The sequence below is a fragment of the Haliotis asinina genome, chromosome 6 (assembly GCF_037392515.1).
Source record: "Haliotis asinina isolate JCU_RB_2024 chromosome 6, JCU_Hal_asi_v2, whole genome shotgun sequence".
In the NCBI taxonomy this organism is placed as follows: domain Eukaryota; kingdom Metazoa; phylum Mollusca; class Gastropoda; order Lepetellida; family Haliotidae; genus Haliotis; species Haliotis asinina.
In genome coordinates, this window is record NC_090285.1 from 55,236,710 (window position 1) to 55,254,578 (window position 17,869).

Genomic DNA, 17,869 nt, shown 5'->3' on the forward strand with positions numbered 1-17,869 from the left:
ATGAAATCATCGGGCCTAGCCACAGATGCATCAAGGGTGTAGTGGAGATTTATCGCAGCATCTACCCTGCAGATTATTTAGGATGCTTGCTTTGGACAAGTTTCTAAATTAGACTGGTTTCATAGAAGAATTAGAAACAATGTATACTTATGGTTGTGCAAATCTAATTTTCCAGAGGTTGGAAACTTCTTGCCCATGCTCTGTGGGCAAAATGTGACATTTCACTGTTAAATGTTTTAAAATAAAATGACAATTATTGCGTTAAGTGTGCGTTTGTTATTTGCAGACAGGACTGGTTCCAGAATGCTAAATCGGTAACCATTGTTGTCTATACAAAATGGCAGGCCATGAAACATGAATTTGTCGCCATCGACTTGAATGATAGAAAGCTTAGCATCAACATATTCCTGGAAACTCACACATATCGGATGCATGTAGGTAAGTCATAGCTGGGTGTGCACGTTGTTCATGTATTTAGACAGGTAGCCCATGAAGTCTAGTTCAGGGAGTTTCTGTGTGGCAGTGCAGACTTTTGCACTGATCATTGGGGGATTATTGGCTTCATCATGACTTCCTGGTGTCATGAGAGGGAGTCACGGACATGTTTTGGGGAGTCAACTTCAGTCTGGAACTTTCATGAAGACATCAACTATGATTGTTTAGATTATCTGCATGAAATACCTAGTGGTATTGCGTCAACAATTACACAAGCTTATAAGTTAACTGCATATTTGAGGTAATTTGTGCATCAAACACGAAATTTTGCAAACACTGACCTGTGTGGCTTGCTTGTCCTGAATGGTGGTTTAATGTATTGGGTGTTATGATGATTCAGTGGACTGGGTGTCCAAACTCAATGATTCCGTGTGTGTAGGTGTCCAGACTCAGTGGCACAGTGTAGTAGGTGTCCAGACTCAGTGATACAGTGGATCGGGTGTCTAGACTGTATGATATAGTGTAGTAGGTGTCCAGACTCAGTGATGCAGTGGATTGGGTGTCTAGACTCTATGATACAGTGTAGTAGGTGTCCAGACTCAGTGATACAGTGGACTGGGTGTCTAGACTCTATGATATAGTGTAGTAGGTGTCCAGACTCAGTGATACAGTGGATCGGATGTCTAGACTGTATGATATAGTGTATTAGGTGTCCAGACTCAGTGATACAGTGGATTGGGTGTCTAGACTCTATGATATAGTGTAGTAGGTGTCCAGACTTAGTGACACAGTGAATCGGATGTCTAGACTCAATGATATAGTGTAGTAGGTGTCCAAACTCAGTGATGCAGTGGACTGGGTGTGTAGACTGTATGATATAGTGTAGTAGGTGTCCAGACTCAGTGATACAGTGGATTGGGTGTCTAGACTCAATGATATAGTGTAGTAGGTGTCCAGACTCAGTGATACAGTGGATCGGATGTCTAGACTCAATGATATAGTGTAGTAGGTGTCCAGACTCAGCGATACAGTGGATCGGATGTCTAGACTCAATGATATAGTGTAGTAGGTGTCCAGACTTAGTGATACAGTGGATCGGATGTCTAGACTCAATGATATAGTGTAGTAGGTGTCCAGACTTAGTGATACAGTGGATCGGATGTCTAGACTCAATGATATAGTGTAGTAGGTGTCCAAACTCAGTGATAGAGTGGATTGGGTGTCCAGACTCAGTGACACTGTTGAATGTGTTGATAAAGTGTTCAGGTGTTTTAAAAGAAAGTAGATTTGGTGTCTTGATTCTGTGAAAAGTGGATTGGGAGTCTAGACTTTCTGACACCCTGGAACATGAAGATTAAGTGTTCAAGGCATGTGTTTTCAAATCTCTCTATACACTAAGATAGTCGTAAGTGCCATAGATTCACATTATGTTTAAGACTATCTTAGCTCTAAGTGAACTTCGAAAATCTGGGCCCAGGTGTTTACACTCGAAGACTAAGTGGACTGATGACTAATTCAAATATTGTTGAATATTGTTAAATCATATAGCCAGAATATATGTAGCAAAGTGCAGTCAACCAGTCAACTAATCAATCAGACTACCAAACGGATAATCTTTTAAGAGTTTTATTTTAATGTGACTGACATGATATTATTAACACTTTTCGATATATGGGGACTTTTTTACAATAAATTGTACTAATTCACTAAATATATTTTGTTCTAGAACTGGAAAAAGCCATCATACCAGACTATAATGGTGAGTATTTTTTAAAATCCAGTCATTTAGCATTCTGCTGTTGGGACAGGGTGAAACATTTATTGAAGATGGTTGAAAACAAGGAAGGAAAGTCAAGTGGCATGATTACAATTCTGTGTCAAACTGTTTTGCAATTTTGCTACCTTCATGACAATTTTGACACCTTGCATATAAATGCAGACGAGCAGTCTCTGAATGCTGCCCCTAAAGAATGTCCATAGCTGGGACTGCGATTTGTTATTCATCAGACTTTTTTGAAAATGACATCTAACAAAATTATGCAAATCCGTAGCTATTATTATGTAGGCTTATTATAGGTTTATTATAAACTTAGACCAAAGAGTTCACTCTAAACATAAGCCTCTCTATTAAACTACCAGCTGTAAGATTTCCAGGTTTGGCACAAGATTTAGCCACTGGCTCAGTAAGGTTGACAGCCGGTTCAATTCTCCATAGGGGTTCATGGAGCCTGTTCCTGGTGTCGTCTAGCATCACAATAAGGCAGGAATAATGCTGAACATTAACCCCAGCTCTCAAACTAAGTCTGGAATTGTCAGTTTTAAGTGTATTTGATTGATTCATGATTAAGAATGAAAACAAAGATGCTTAGTTCCAATTCAGATATGACCTTCCCTTGGAACTGTAAATCACTGAATTGAAAAACAAATACCTAATATGTGCATACTGTAAATTCCGAATTTCCCACGACAATCTGAAGATAAACAAATTTAGTTGTAAAAAAGATGTCCCCCATAACAGACTATTTGTGTACAGTATGTAATACCTTAGATGTCTTTTTTTTTAAATGCAAATATTATGAATGTTGGCATGAAAAGTATTTCTTACAACTTCGAAAATTGTAAAGAGGTCCATATTAGCCTTAGAATCAATCCTCAAATCAAGTAAACAGTCAGGAATTAAATTTCACTGCCTTACTTTTGCATAATATATTCCAAACAAGATCTGTACCCAGTTGACCAATACCAATGCCTGTCTGTATGTCTGTCATTAAGTCCTGGTGTGAGATGACTCTGATTTGACATTAACACCAAAGCTTGGATTGTATGGACTTCGTCTGTTTTGTCAGGGACTGTTCATACTGGTTTGTGTTTCTGCAGTTAAGGTACACAAGGACAATGGGAAGGTAGAAATTATTATGCCAAAGTCGGTGACTGATGAACAGTGGCAGACACTGGGAACCAATCAGAGCGACCACGGATCCCTGGTGAAGACCACAGAAAGAGGTTTGTCATTAAATCATAGCAGGTTCAGTACACCAGCTTGACACTATGGGTGGAATGATTCATAGAACAAAAAACAAACTGTCACCTGTAGATATAACAAACCAAGATCTGAATAATCATGAAATAATAAAAATGTTTTCAGTATCTGACAGACCTGTTTAATTTGCATGGTATTTCTGATTTGCTTAACTTCAAGGACTGCTGCAGCCCAAGGCTTACATGTAGGTAATATTGACAGTCAAACCTGTGTGTTTAAATGGGCAATAAAGTTGATATTGTCTACCTTGATTCTTGTTATCTCATGAACTGTTCTACCCAATGTCTTCAAATCTCTTGACAGCCTACATTTGATTATTATGCAGACACCAGTCGATTTTGGTGACCTTGACCTTATTTTCAAGGTCACAGAACACTTCAAATTCTTTTCAAACTCATGTTAACGCAATATCTGATGCACTGTTGTACCCAATGTCGTCAAGTTTGATAGTGGCCTGCATGGTGGATTACGCTGACACCAGTTGATGTGTGTGACAGCTTTTCCAAACTTGACATCTCATGAAACATGGCACCCAATGTCTTCAATTATAATGATAGCCTAAATTGGGAAATTATGTAGACACCAGTCATTTCAGGCAACTTGTAAGTGACCTAAAAATTTAGAGTAGTAAACATGAATGTTGTAAATATTTCATTCTTCTTCAGCAGCGGTGGACGTTGCCATATTAGCGCCATATTAGTCAGACAATCCCGTGATTGATACAGTGAACATGATGCCCATGACATTGTATGATTGCAGTAAGCAGAGTCAGCAATATTGACCAACTTTTGGTAACCTTGGTAACTAGGAGCAAAGGTTGTTCTGGACCTTTTATATCCATGAATCTCCACTGATTAACCTTCATTGATGATATACTCATGGAAACAAGTAAGGGAACACATGAAAGTGCAAGTGTTCCTTTCTTCTTGTCCAGGTTTCTTCACAAGGTATATGTTGCACTGTGGGTGATACTTTGCAAATGAATAAAGGAACACTTGTTTTCCCTTATTTGTTTCTGTGAGTATATTGTATGCAATTAATGTGCCTCTTGTAATTCCAGATGTGTCCTATCGCCATTGCACGATCCAGTCTATACAAGACGTTAGTCATGACACAAAGCTGTTCTGTGTACAGCTGCCTGAAGGTACACGGATGTGTGTGCCCCTTGGATACCATGTACATATCAAACATAATGTCTCAGGTGAGTCATATCATCTTTGTATCAGACTTAATTTCTCAGGTGAGTCATATCATGTACATATCAAACATAACATCTCAGGTGAGTCATATCATGTACATATCAAACATAATGTCTCAGGTGAGTCATATCATCTTTGTATCAGACTTAATTTCTCAGGTGAGTCATATCATGTACATATCAAACATAGCATCTCAGGTGAGTCATATCATCTTTGTATCAGACTTAATTTCTCAGGTGAGTCATATCATCTTTGTATCAGACTTAACTTCTCAGGTGAGTCATATCATGTACATATCAAACATAATATCTCAGGTGAGTCATATCATCTTTGTATCAGACTTAATTTCTCAGGTGAGTCATACCATGTACATATCAAACATAATATCTCAGGTGAGTCATATCATCTTTGTATCAGACTTAATTTCTCAGGTGAGTCATATCATCTTTGTATCAGACTTAACTTCTCAGGTGAGTCATATCATGTACATATCAAACATAGCATCTCAGGTGAGTCATATCATCTTTGTATCAGACTTAATTTCTCAGGTGAGTCATATCATGTACATATCAAACATAACATCTCAGGTGAGTCATATCATCTTTGTATCAGACTTAATTTCTCAGGTGAGTCATACCATGTACATATCTAACGTAACATTTCAAGAAAGTCATAACATGTATGTGTCAAACATAATGTCTCAGCCCTGTCATACCATGTACATGTCAAACATAATATCTCAGCTGAGTACTACAATGTACGCGTGTAACATAACATCTCAGATGGATCATACATGTGCGTATCAAACGTTACATTCCAGGTGAGTCATACCATGTATGTATCAAACATAATATCTCAGGTGAGTCACATCGTGTGCATGTCAAACGTAATATCTCAAGGTGAGTCATACCATGTATGCGTCAAACATAATGTCTGAAGGTGAGTCATACCATGTATGCGTCAAACTTAATGTCTCAATGTGAGTCATACCACGTATGCATCAAACATAACATCTCAGGTGTGAAACCCTCCTATACATATGCCTCAAAAGGTTCTCATATAAAAGTGTAGACATACCGGTATTAGCCAGTATACATATCCAGGAATTGTATGGTCTGAACAAAGTCACTGTCACTCACTTTGATACTACTTACATCTGGAAACGGACCCATTCAGGTATATAAAAAAACAGATTTACGCTCACCAGATTTATGAACATGTGCAGACCTATTCTCTTTGATTTACATGCACCTGTATTTCATTAAAACCTGTTTTTTGTCTTTTATAGGGATGGAACTAGCCCGAAGTTACACTGTAGTTTTACCTTCTTTGAGATCCAGCGAGCAAGACATCCTTGTAGATCAAGGCCGTGTGTTTTACCTGATGATAAAGATCTATCCCGATGGTGCACTTACACCTTGGATTGGTGGTCTGTCTGTTGGTAAGTATATGTATTGTTAACATATGAAACTCACAAAAAATTCTGCCAGACTACATGGCTTGTTGGATGAAAAATTTGCCAGCCCTGATCAAAGCTTACCTGTCAATAAAATATTGTCATATGCATGTGTTCAAAATAACCTGTCCCACGCAGTCAGGCAGGTAAATATTTTGAGCGCTGGTTTCGTGTGATTTCTATTTCCATCACCTATTAATTGAAATGCTGTTTTAACCAAACTGACTCATCTGTTTCACTAATCTTTTCAAAGTGGATTAAAATGTTCTCATTGTGTTTTCCAGGTCTTGTGACATATTTTATGCCTGTTTTAGGGTCAACTCTAGAGGTGAGTGATATAGATGGAAGTTTCCAGTCCAGCCAGCTCGAGAAGAGCACTCAGCTAATCCTGATGGCAGCAGGCACAGGATTCACACCCATGGTGCGACTGTTGTATCACACTCTGGTGGAGGAGCAGGACTCAAAGAGGTAGGTCAAAAGACAGCTGTATGTGTCTGTATTCCTGTCTGTATTGTGACGGTCCTGTGTGTCGTGCTCAGGTCACAATCAGTTGAAGTTAAGCAGTGTAGGGCGGAGAGTGTCCGTGCTTGGCAGCTTGACTCCTGAGACTCATTTCTGCTGCACAACAAGCACATGTGACATATGGTCTCACCTTACTCGTGTGTGTTTCTTCAAAATTGCCTCTGTCGACTCAGCAATATATTGGGTGCCTGGTATGATATGATGGTGGCCTGAATTTGAACCTTGAGTATAGGCAACTGGTTGTATCCTTCTCAGAGAATGTTCTGTACTTGTTGACCAGGGATGATATGTCAGTGCTCTAAGCATCTAATGTACATAAATGCACAATACAGATCGACTGTTACTATTATTATATGTTAGTCTGTTAGCTGTCTGTCATGGTTAATTGTGTGTAATCACATCCTGAAGGCCCATGATATCAGTCATTAGATTGTCTGGTCCATCCTTACATTAGGTATTGTTATAGGGCAGTAATATTGCTGTTAGATGACAAAGTTCCATTGGAAATTCCATTTGTGTGTACACTGACTTTCATTTGTTCTTTCTTCAGACGTGTTAAAATGATGTTTTTCAACAAGACGAAAAAGGACATTTTGTGGAAGGATCAGCTGGATGAACTACAATCTAAGGGTGACAGGTAGGAACACAGCTGTCAGCATCTTTAGCTTCCAGTCAAGATATGTGAGTGAGTGGGTGAGTTTAGTTTTATGCTGCACGCAGGAGTATTTTGACCCGCCCTCTGTGAAGAGAAAGTTAGGTGCTAGGAGGTGCGCTCTATCCTGTTTGAAGATGCTAATATTTGTGTAGACCAGATATCCAGTCTGAGTGAATGTGACTTTCCCACCATTACAAGGTGCTACACATTGCTGTACCCTCAACTAGGTGTTCGCATGTATTCATGTGGCCACCATCTGGTCATCTACCAACAGATTCATGGATTCTTTTACGTGCGCAGGGTTGTGTGCTTATTGTACACTAAGGGTTGTGACAACACTGAAAGAGTCTGCACACAAAGTTGAGTCCAAGGTTTTTACTCCCAGTCACAGATGGCTGGATCCCAGCACCTCCCAAGCTTGCTGTATAACTAGCCTGGCGCCTTAGACAGCTCACCCACTGCACCCTGAGATCTGTCTGTTTGAGCCTGGCCGTAGAGGCCCCTCAACACTTCCATCTAGCCCCACCACAGAACCTTTCCTACCCTGGGTGTGATATTTCTCCCAACCCTGCTATAACAACAGAAGAACCTGCATGAGACTCCTATGAGCTTCACAGCTGTATATTCTGGTTAACTTTTGGGTTCACGCAGGTTGGCTGTAACATATGTGCTGTCCGAGCCCGACTCTGAGTGGGAGGGGCCCAAGGGAAGAGTACGGGAGGAACTTCTGAAGAAGGAGATGCCCTCAATGGACGATGGAGCAAGTCTGCTGGTGTGTGCATGTGGACCAACGCCATTTACTAAAGAAGTAATCAGGTATGTGATGAATGATAAGCGAGATGAGTGGAAAGGAATCCTGTATGACATGGAGAATGATAATGGTATTCATGTAAAATTAACATGGAGTGTATGTAAATCTGACATGGTTAGTGGTGGTCTGATTAATTGAAATAATCAAAGATTGGTCGCAGTGACCAAACAACCAAGCAATCGATCACATTTTCTCTTAATCGAACACAAATGATTTTGGAACTGCTGAATTAGTCTCTGGAACATATCTTCGAAGTTGTCAGGACCTGGAAACATGTTTTAGAAAACTCTCTTCACTTACTGATTGATAAGTCATGACTAAACACTTCATGAAGGCTCCAGGAAGTTTATCAGTCATCATTTTAAATTAGCAAGTTGCATCACGTTATACTTATCTGCAGTAACAACCTGAAAAGGAGAATCTTTAAAATACTGTTAACCAGTATTTTTCAGTGATAGTTCATTAGTAAAGAAGCAGTCATCAACTGTGAAATTTCAACCAATTCCCAACACTAGACACGGTATTCATGTAAAATTTACTTGGGATTCATATACACCTAACATGGACTGCATGTAAATTTGACATGGGATTCGGGTAAATTTTACATGAGGTTCATGTAAATTTTACATGGGATGTTTGTAAACCTGAAGTGAGATTCATGTAAGACTGACATGGGATTCATGTGAAAATGATATGGAATCCTGTAAAGTTGACATGGGGTATGTGTAAATCTGAGGAAGGATTCATTTATAATCTGACATGGCATTGATGCAAGACTGGCATGGGATTCATGAAAGTCTAATATGGGGTGCATACAGAACTTGTGAGGCAAGCATGAAGAAATATTATGGATGCATGTAAACATTTTATGGGATACAAGCAGAAGTGGCATCGTATGCATGTAGAACTGTTATGCTGACACAGAGTTCTTCGATTACCGTCACAGTATTGCATGGATTTGATTTTGGTAAAACTGTAATAAGATGCTAAAATCCCTTTCTCAATTACATGCTAAAATGTGATGCCAGTGTTCTTTATCTTTACAGGTTAGCCAAGACTATGGGATGCAAAGATGAACAGCTTCATGCTTTTCTAGGCTGAGCTACCTCTTTCAGTCATGCTGTCAGGAAATGTACCTAATGATATTTTCAAGTTGTTCCTCATAGTTTCTCTTTGTGTAATAGGTTAAGGACTCACATGTGTCCTTCATGAATACAAGGAACTTTCACTGTAATATATTCTAAATAGTCCCCAGAAAGAAGATAACCCAGAGTATAGTAGACCCCACCTTTGTGATTCTATCCGATGAGTCTGACATAAACTACATGACAGATAATAGAAGCATGGCCATTTGAAGCTTAATCCATCCACGGCATTTGAGTTGTCTCTAGAGGAACCTGTCCAAATACAGAAATGAATCCTATCCAGATATATATGAAGATCAGCTGTTGATTCCCTTTGCCAAATCCAGAAGAATGTCAAGATGTCTGTATTGGCATCAGAACCTAAATAAGAACATGATGTCAAACACTGTCATTGTGACTCCAGACGAACTATACACCACTTGAGTGTTTGAAACATTTCAGCTACATCATCAACGACCTTATATACATCGCCCTAGGTGACCTATGTCATCAGAATATCCTGAAGTGTTTTGCATTTCCTTCTTTGTTCCCATGACTGAGTCCTCAAGACATCCTTACTGTAATGATGACTGCCGAAGTGAAGAAGTGTCTCGGTCAGCTGACGATCACATTCACTCCTGTTGGATGAACCTCGGAGGACAGTGGCATACAATCTTTCAACGTGCGTGGAACAAGTTTATTATTATTATGTGACAGTTTGGTATTGCTGTTGTATAGCATTTTGAGTATTTATCAACATTTTCATATTTTGTACTATTTGTACCATTACAAGGGTACATGATGTACCCTACCATTGCTAGATGTCTGACTTTGTCCTACTCTACTGTGATAACTGCACTATGATGTCAACTTGTTGTTTTATTGTACAAAGTCAGACACATTTGTTTGCATTAGGTCCAAACTCATTATCCCACCTTGTCCCCTCAAATGTCCTTGTCTGAAGTCTTTGTCCCTTTCGAGCGAAGCCATGGACTCCAGCTCGGGATCAGCTAAGAATCTGCTTGGCCAAAGGTGAATTCACCCAGTTCTTGCAGTTGAGCATAGCCTCGACTTTTTCCCAGCCCACTGTGTCCAGACAGGTACCCCATGCAGACTAGACATTTTGACAGACCTCCTTCCAGCCCACTGTGCCCAGACAGGTGCCCCATGCAGACTTTGCATTGCAACAGACTTTCTCCCAGCCCACTGTGCCCAGGCAGGTGCCCCATACAGACTTAGCATTGTGAAAGACTTTCTTCCACCTCACCGTACCCAGACAGGTGCTCCATGCAGACTTGGCAATCCGTAACTAATAGAATCATTGCAATCCGTAACTAATTCTGAAGATAAGCACTTCATGTGTTCGCTATCCCTTTATTTGTTATTTAGTTCCAGCCTATGTCTAAATTATCTTTTTGAAAAAAGCATCACCTTCTTTATGAGTCTGGTTAATTTGTGTCATTCTGTATTTAGCAGAATGGGATGTTAACCACTAACTAATTTACGACAACTGCATTGTCTTTGATTTGTGGTGGAAAAAGGTAGTTCACTGTAATTGAAATTATCCACCTTCCACTATACTTTTAATTCATGAAACAGAGTTAGCTCCCTTAAGTAGGACTGGTAATACAGTTTTGTCGAGAAGAGACTAGTCTCACACCCTACAGTGCCAGTCACTGTTTGCACATCAGAAGATACAGGGAAACCAGGCTATTTTATCTTCACTGATTGTCTTTTACACCAAGCTGTGGAAGCGTGTCAGTCCAGATGGGACGGTTCATAGGAAAATCATCCAGATTATCCAGACCTAACTGGATATATTGTGATATTCTTTAAATGTTTTCACATGTTCTCAACATGAATTGTCCAGAGTACAGGGTTTGTGGATTAACAGGGTTACACTATATGTTCATAGTCCAGCAGAATCTGTCTTGGCATGGCATTGAACCATTGCAGATCACAAATTATGGAATAACACAGCATATGCTTTATACGTGCAGTATGAGTGTTTAATTGCAAGTTTTGCAATGATACCTGTTAATCTGAGAGTCATCATTTAAGATAGTGTATGAATTGCTGAAGATTTACTCTCAGAGTAAAGGTTACAATAATAGCTCATGATATTTGATCATCTAAGTTACATTCCTAAATGCTCACAATATACAAGGGAAGTAACTCTTGCAGTCATAGCTAACTCTCAATGCTTGCCATGTCCAGATACTGAATGAGTGACCTCCCTTGACTTCTTATCCTCCCCAACTTTAACCAGTGAGCTTCGTCCGTCCATCACTTTTCCATTTGAGATCACAAAAGCATATTTTCATGACCATTTGTATACAGCCATTCTCATGGAACACAATCCTGAGTGAGTACCTTTCAGGAGCACACCTTCAAAAAACAGAGAGTAAGAAAATAGCAGCTGCCTGCATACCCATAACTAACCGAAACAGGTTGTGATGAAGCTCCTACTGATTTTTTCACTTTCAACTTTGAAGTTTTAAAATACAGTTGTTTTTTTCTGTAGAAGAATGCAAATCCTGACTGAGTACCTTTCAGGAGCTCACCTTTAGAAACATAGTGTAAGAAAATAGCACCTGCCTGCTTACCCTTAACTAGCCCAAACAGGTTGTAGTAAAAGTCTTACTGACTGTTTCACTTTCAGTTGTGAACAGTTCTCTGGTTTAGTTCACTTCCCAAAGTGGGTACAAGGTGTGAAGCCTATTTCTGGTGTTCCCGGCTATAATATTGCTGAATTATTGCTAAAAGTCTCATAAAAGTAAAATCACTCACTTACCTATAAGTACGAGGTAGCACAAGCTCTGTTCAGGAAGCTGTCACTCCACGGGGACTCCGACATGTCAGAAAGTGGTCATTTATCATGGTGGGGATCAGTCATTGGGAATGAGGGGAGGGACATAAAAAATATTATCTTACCTGACATGGAAACACTAGTCTGATTGGACAGTACCTCGTAGTTAAAGTGACACAATTTCAATGAGTTGATGGAAGAGATTTAAAACAATATCTTGAATTACCTAAGTGTATTTTCTATATATTATGTTTGCACATGGTTTATTGTCCACATTGAAAGAACAGAAGCAGTTGCCATTACAGTCAGATAAATTCAATTTATCCCTCTGGATATACCGTCTGATAATGGTTTTAAGATGCAGAATTTAGGTTATTATGTTTACTTATATGTATTAAATGTAGAGGTAGATGAGGAGGGTCATCCAAAACTTATGAGAGGAAGGTGATTTTTTTATATGTTAATATGTTTTAAATCTGTTACAGATACAGAGTATTCACAGTTTAAGGCAACACTTCGTATATCTATTTCAAGGTCTGTTGTCGTATGTGTTTTTTTATGATCCACTCAGACACTCATTTTTATCCCATGGGAATAGAAAGGCATGTTACTCACAACTGTTTTCAATGTCAATGGGACAGAAGAATATCCTAGTGGTTAAAGCATTCTCTCATCATACCGAAAACCTGGGTTTGATTTCCCTCATGGAAACACTGTGTGAAGCTCATTTGTGGTGTCCCCTGCAGTGATATTGCTGGACTATTGCTAAAAGCGACGTAAAACCAAACTCACTCAATGCATGTAGAATGCAGTATTTTTGTGTCTGGGAGAAACCTATTGCATAGGCTTAGAAGTCCTTTTAGTTTTGAATTTAATTCATGAGTCTTGATATCTTTCACATCATAAGAATCTAAAGTTGAGGTTTTATTTTTAATCCAAAATCATTATCCTTTTTATGACACCATCAACTAGTGTCTTGCATTTCAAAAGAGCGCCTAACCAACTGTGATGAAGGGGAGATAAGTGATATTAACCTCAAAATGTGCTGATTGTTGTGCTATGCCCTAACAGATGTTGTTTGTTAAGGAAGTCAGTGCCATACAAGATTACTAGGATCTTATTTATTAGGCAAGTTAAGGTCACGCCAGCCTACTGTGCCCAGACAGGTGCCCCATGCAGACTTAATATTGTGAAAGACTTTCTCCCAGCCCACTGTACCCAGACAGGTGTGCCCCCTGTATTTGTATTTGTAAATAGTTTTTGAAAGATGCTTTGTGACATTTTAATTTTAATTTATATTTTATCAAATATTTAGGCAACAGATGAAAAACAGATTGTCATGGATGGTTTGAAACCCAGTCTTACAACTCTGTATGTTCTTATTTTGAATTGTTGATGTTTCAATTAAGGCTGTCACTTCAATTGTTCACCTGAAAGTAAAAGCACAACCCAAAGCAGAAACACCGAAACAATGAAAGATGTTTGTCCTCTGTCATGACTGGATCTATTTGTTTTGGGTTTAGATTCAAGATGGTTTGTCTGAGTCATATTCATGTGGTTCACTTTCATGGGTGTGGAAATCTGGAAAAACCTGCATTTCTTGTATGTTATCTTCCAAGTTTAGCTGCCAACATGGATATAACTGAAATACTGTGAAACCCAATTCACTTCTGAATGCCAAATCACCTCCAAGGTCAAGTCCCTGTGGAGTGGAAGGTCAGTAGGTTGGTGCCAGCTTAACAGAAGAAGTCAAGAGATACCTGGTGTTGTCCTGCCTGGCACTGTTATAGAGGGATGAGACATAGTACTTGATAGGAGTCCAGAAGGGGTGTCCATGTCAAACTGCAGTCTAAGTAAATTTAGTGTCAGTATTATTCGGTAAACTCATCTACTGATACAAGACACTTGTTATGGATGTGCAGCTTCTTTATTATTTACACGCGACATTTCAGGGCTAACACTTGTGCATTCATCATGTGAATCATTCAGAAAAAACATTTTTTATTCACCCGATGAAGAGGCAAGTATTAACCCAGAAACATTGTGTGTAAATATTAAAAACGTTGCATATCCCAAACAACTGTTGCATATCCTTGTGTCTTGTATTTCCGTACCAACTTCTAAATGCCTAACATCTGACTCATCTTCTGAAGTCTACCTAACGCGACCCGTAGTAGGAGGTTGTGTTAGGTAACCTTTGAGTGGCCTGTGACCGACCATACAATCAAACATGAGACAACCTAACAGATCAGACAGCAGCTACTGTTTAGGGTTTGGCAGGACCAGTCACTGACACTGATCCCTCAACAAACGAAAATATGCATGCAACACAGTATATGCATTTAGGGCTTTCTGATGACATGGTTACCATTAGCCAATATTTCAGCAGGCTGACATCCTTGAACATGGACAAAAACAATATGTTTAAAGCGACTGTTTACTCACTGTTGACAGTGTTGTAGTGTGCTCCATGTTCATGGCCCTGGGGCCATCATGCAGAAAATAGCCTTCAGAATCGTTCGGGTACAAAGCACAGTAACAGTTCAAAAGGTATGTGCCAGTGTCCAGTTTCACGATTTGATAAGTTGTTTTTTGATTGGTCAATCTCAAAATTTACCTATCAATCTCAAAACCACCTACTAGGGTTTGTAAACCTCAGTAGAGGAGTGTAACAAATAATGCTGCGACTAACTTTACTTAGACTGTGTGAAACTGCAGCGTGTTACCTCTTGGGCAAGGACGATGAACCTGGTATTAGTTAGGGCAAGTATAAACAGTGGGACACAGGCACAGACACACGTGGACACAGACACAGGTGGACACAGACACGTGGACACAGACACGTGGACACAGACACACGTGGACACAGACACACGTGGACACAGACACGTGGACACAGACACACATGGACACAGACACACGTGGACACAGACACAGAGAGAGAAGATAAGTGCTTATGATATTGGTCACTTGGTTGTCTGGTCCAGACTGGAATCTTTACAAACCGATGCCATTTAGCTGGGATATTGCTGAATGTGGTGTTCAACAAACAAAATTAAACCACTGAAACACCCACAACCATACATTTCTTTTTGATAAGTGTGCAAGCTCTCTCTCACTCACACTTGCATGCATGCATGCATGCATGCACACACAGAAACACACAAACACACACAGACACAGTACAAAGCAGTATTCTTGAATTCAGCACTGTTAGTCAATTTTCTTTATCTGAATGTCAGACTGCTGACTGCAACTGACTTCACTTGAACAGAATCATTTTAAAAAACAGATAATGTATTCAAGGGAAAAATCAGGTATTTTAGTTATTTCTGTCATAAAGACTCTCATATCCTGCAAAGATAAATTTCGTTAGTTGGTAGTTTGAGAACATATTTACAGATTTACTTGCTGTATTTACCCTGTATAATGTTAGGGAGCCTCACCTGTTTAATCAGCTGGTTCCTCCTTGTATATTGTTCTTGTAGATAAGCCAGTTATAGTCTGTACATACGGTAAATATTATGTCTGTATAGTTGGGTCTCTCATGGTTTCAGCTCAAGTATGTGTGTACTCCCATCAAGTCATTGTTAATGTTTACCTAAATACAAAGATATATTTTTTGCTCTATTCCTATGATATTAGTAGGTGTTTTATCAAATCTTATTGACAAAGGGGAGACAACTCCATGCTGTGTTTTTCCATGAAGCATAAGTTGTGAAGATATTTATTCATCATGCAATGTTTGAAAGAAATATGACTTGGGTGTTATAGAAAGCACTATGATAATGTTTTTCAGTTTAGAAGGAAATACAAGAAGTAACGTGCATGTGGTTTGTAATGTCAGTGTTTATTAATTATCATATGATATTTTCGTTTAAATGAACATGTACAAGTGTTCAAGTACATATATTTACTCAGGAGCAGTGTGTTTGTCAGTAAGTCATAATGTCCCATGGCATTGTTGAAGCAGCAAAATCATAGGGCATTTGTGGAACTGTTATTTAATATTTGCAAAGCATTACAAGAGTGGCAGTTAGCTAAAGGCATAGTGAAAGATTCAGCGGTCACTAAATGACAATACCACCTGAGGGGAGGTTGAGGGTAATTTAGTGACTGCCATTATATACTAGATGGTCCAGACTCAATGTTTTCATGCTGCTGTCATGTTAGAGTGTGGGTTGAAACACCATCCATAATTCAGGACAATAATTCCTTATTAGAGCTGTGTCCATTAAATGTTGATTCAGGCTCACTGTGGTTGACACAAGTCATCATATCCCATGTGCATGGATCCATGCTCATGATGTGGATCACTGGATTATCTGGTCCAGACTTGATTAGTTGCAGTCCTCAATCACAGATCTTGAATACTGCCGACTGCATAGTTAAACAACAAACTCTGTCCAGTATCACATTGGATTAGATGCTCACTTGCTGTCTGTGTGCCCTGCTGCGGGCGTTTTACATAACCTACATAACCATAACTCAAAAGTGGTAAAGAGTCATTTGTCAGGGTCTCTTCAAATTTTTAGTTTTGTTGGTGCAAAACAAAAAGTCAGTTTTGAAGGTAAACAATGTTAGTCTTGTCCTACAAGTTATGTTGTCAACTTGACTGTACATAACACGGAGACTATACGACTGGTGGGGAGCCTTGTTGTTAACACAGTGTTCACGAATAGCGTCTGACCCTCTGACAAATCTGGCAGATTCACCAGTGGTCAGACAGAAATCACCAACCCGCCAGCCCCAGTGTCTGATTGAATATTTCACAATGTCTTTGTGTGGAGTTGTTATTTGCGGCATGTGACACTTGTGTGCTGTTTAGAAATCTTATGTTTGTTATCATATAATGTTAATAATTTCAATGCCAATCCTAAGAAATGTTAAATCTGAAATGTTTGGGTAACTTTATTCTGTGGGTCCTCTGAATTTTCAGTGGGTCAGACAGAGATCTGAAACTTACAGGACCCAGTGTCCTGTTGCCTTGAAACACCTTCGAGAACACTGTTAACATGTTCACTCGTCACGTCAAAGACCTGGTGTTTGATTCCCAAATGATTACAATATGTCTGATGCTGTGATATTTGCAAGAATATTGTGAAAAAAAGCATCAAACGAAACTAACTCACTGTAATGTAATTTGTAATGGAACTGGAGCTGCTGTGAAGTAAGGATTTGTGATATTTGACATTAAAATTGTAAAATGATTTGTAATGGGTTAGAGCCGTGTGACGTAAAGATTATTGTATTTGACATTACAGCTGTAACATAATAATTTGTAATGGGTTAGAGCCATGTGAAGTAAAGATTATTGTATTTGACATTACAGCTGTAACATAATAATCTGTAATGGGTTAGAGCTGTGTGAAGTAAAGATTATTGTATTTGACATTACAGCTGTAACATAATAATTTGTAATGGGTTAGAGCCTTGTGACGTACAGATTATTGTATTTGACATTACAACCGTAACATAATTTGTAATGGGTTAGAGCCATACCAAGTAAAGATTATTGTTTTTGACATTAAGGGCAACATTAATATATACTACTCACACCTTGCTAAGGATTCAACACAAAACTGTTATGTGGTGTCAAGTTTGGTTTAAATACCCGAGCTTGTAGTAAGCATGGATCCTAGGTTTCAGTATGTGTTGAGGATCCCATACCTGCTATTGACATGTGTTTATTTGTCATGGACTTGCTCCATGATTTGCACAATGGTTGATGGGTGTCATGAAAATCGTTTCTATGGTCACTCATGTAACAAGTACATAAGCTTAGATTAAACTGGCTGTTTATGGAAAGAGGGGTTAC

At 39.1% G+C, this 17,869-nt stretch overlaps 1 protein-coding gene across 1 annotated transcript; it reads left to right on the top strand.

Moving 5' to 3' along the window:
- The first annotated feature begins 290 nt into the window (after positions 1-290).
- Positions 291-11,204, top strand: LOC137286858 (cytochrome b5 reductase 4-like). Its single transcript, XM_067818870.1, has 9 exons — positions 291-438; positions 2,162-2,194; positions 3,313-3,438; positions 4,536-4,676; positions 5,963-6,115; positions 6,445-6,598; positions 7,203-7,289; positions 7,959-8,123; positions 9,165-11,204. The coding sequence occupies exons 1-9, from the start codon at positions 348-350 to the stop codon at positions 9,217-9,219; spliced, it is 1,005 nt and encodes a 334-aa protein (XP_067674971.1). The 5' UTR covers positions 291-347; the 3' UTR covers positions 9,220-11,204.
- Positions 11,205-17,869: the final 6,665 nt, after the last annotated feature.

Excerpts from the sequence above, each read along its gene's own strand:
- LOC137286858 (XM_067818870.1), top strand. The coding sequence starts at position 348 with ATGAAACATGAATTTGTCGCCATCGACTTGAATGATAGAAAGCTTAGC. Across the intron at positions 4,677-5,962 it reads TATCAAACATAATGTCTCAG|GGATGGAACTAGCCCGAAGT; the intron begins GTGAGTCATATC and ends TGTCTTTTATAG. Across the intron at positions 6,599-7,202 it reads GAGGAGCAGGACTCAAAGAG|ACGTGTTAAAATGATGTTTT; the intron begins GTAGGTCAAAAG and ends TTCTTTCTTCAG.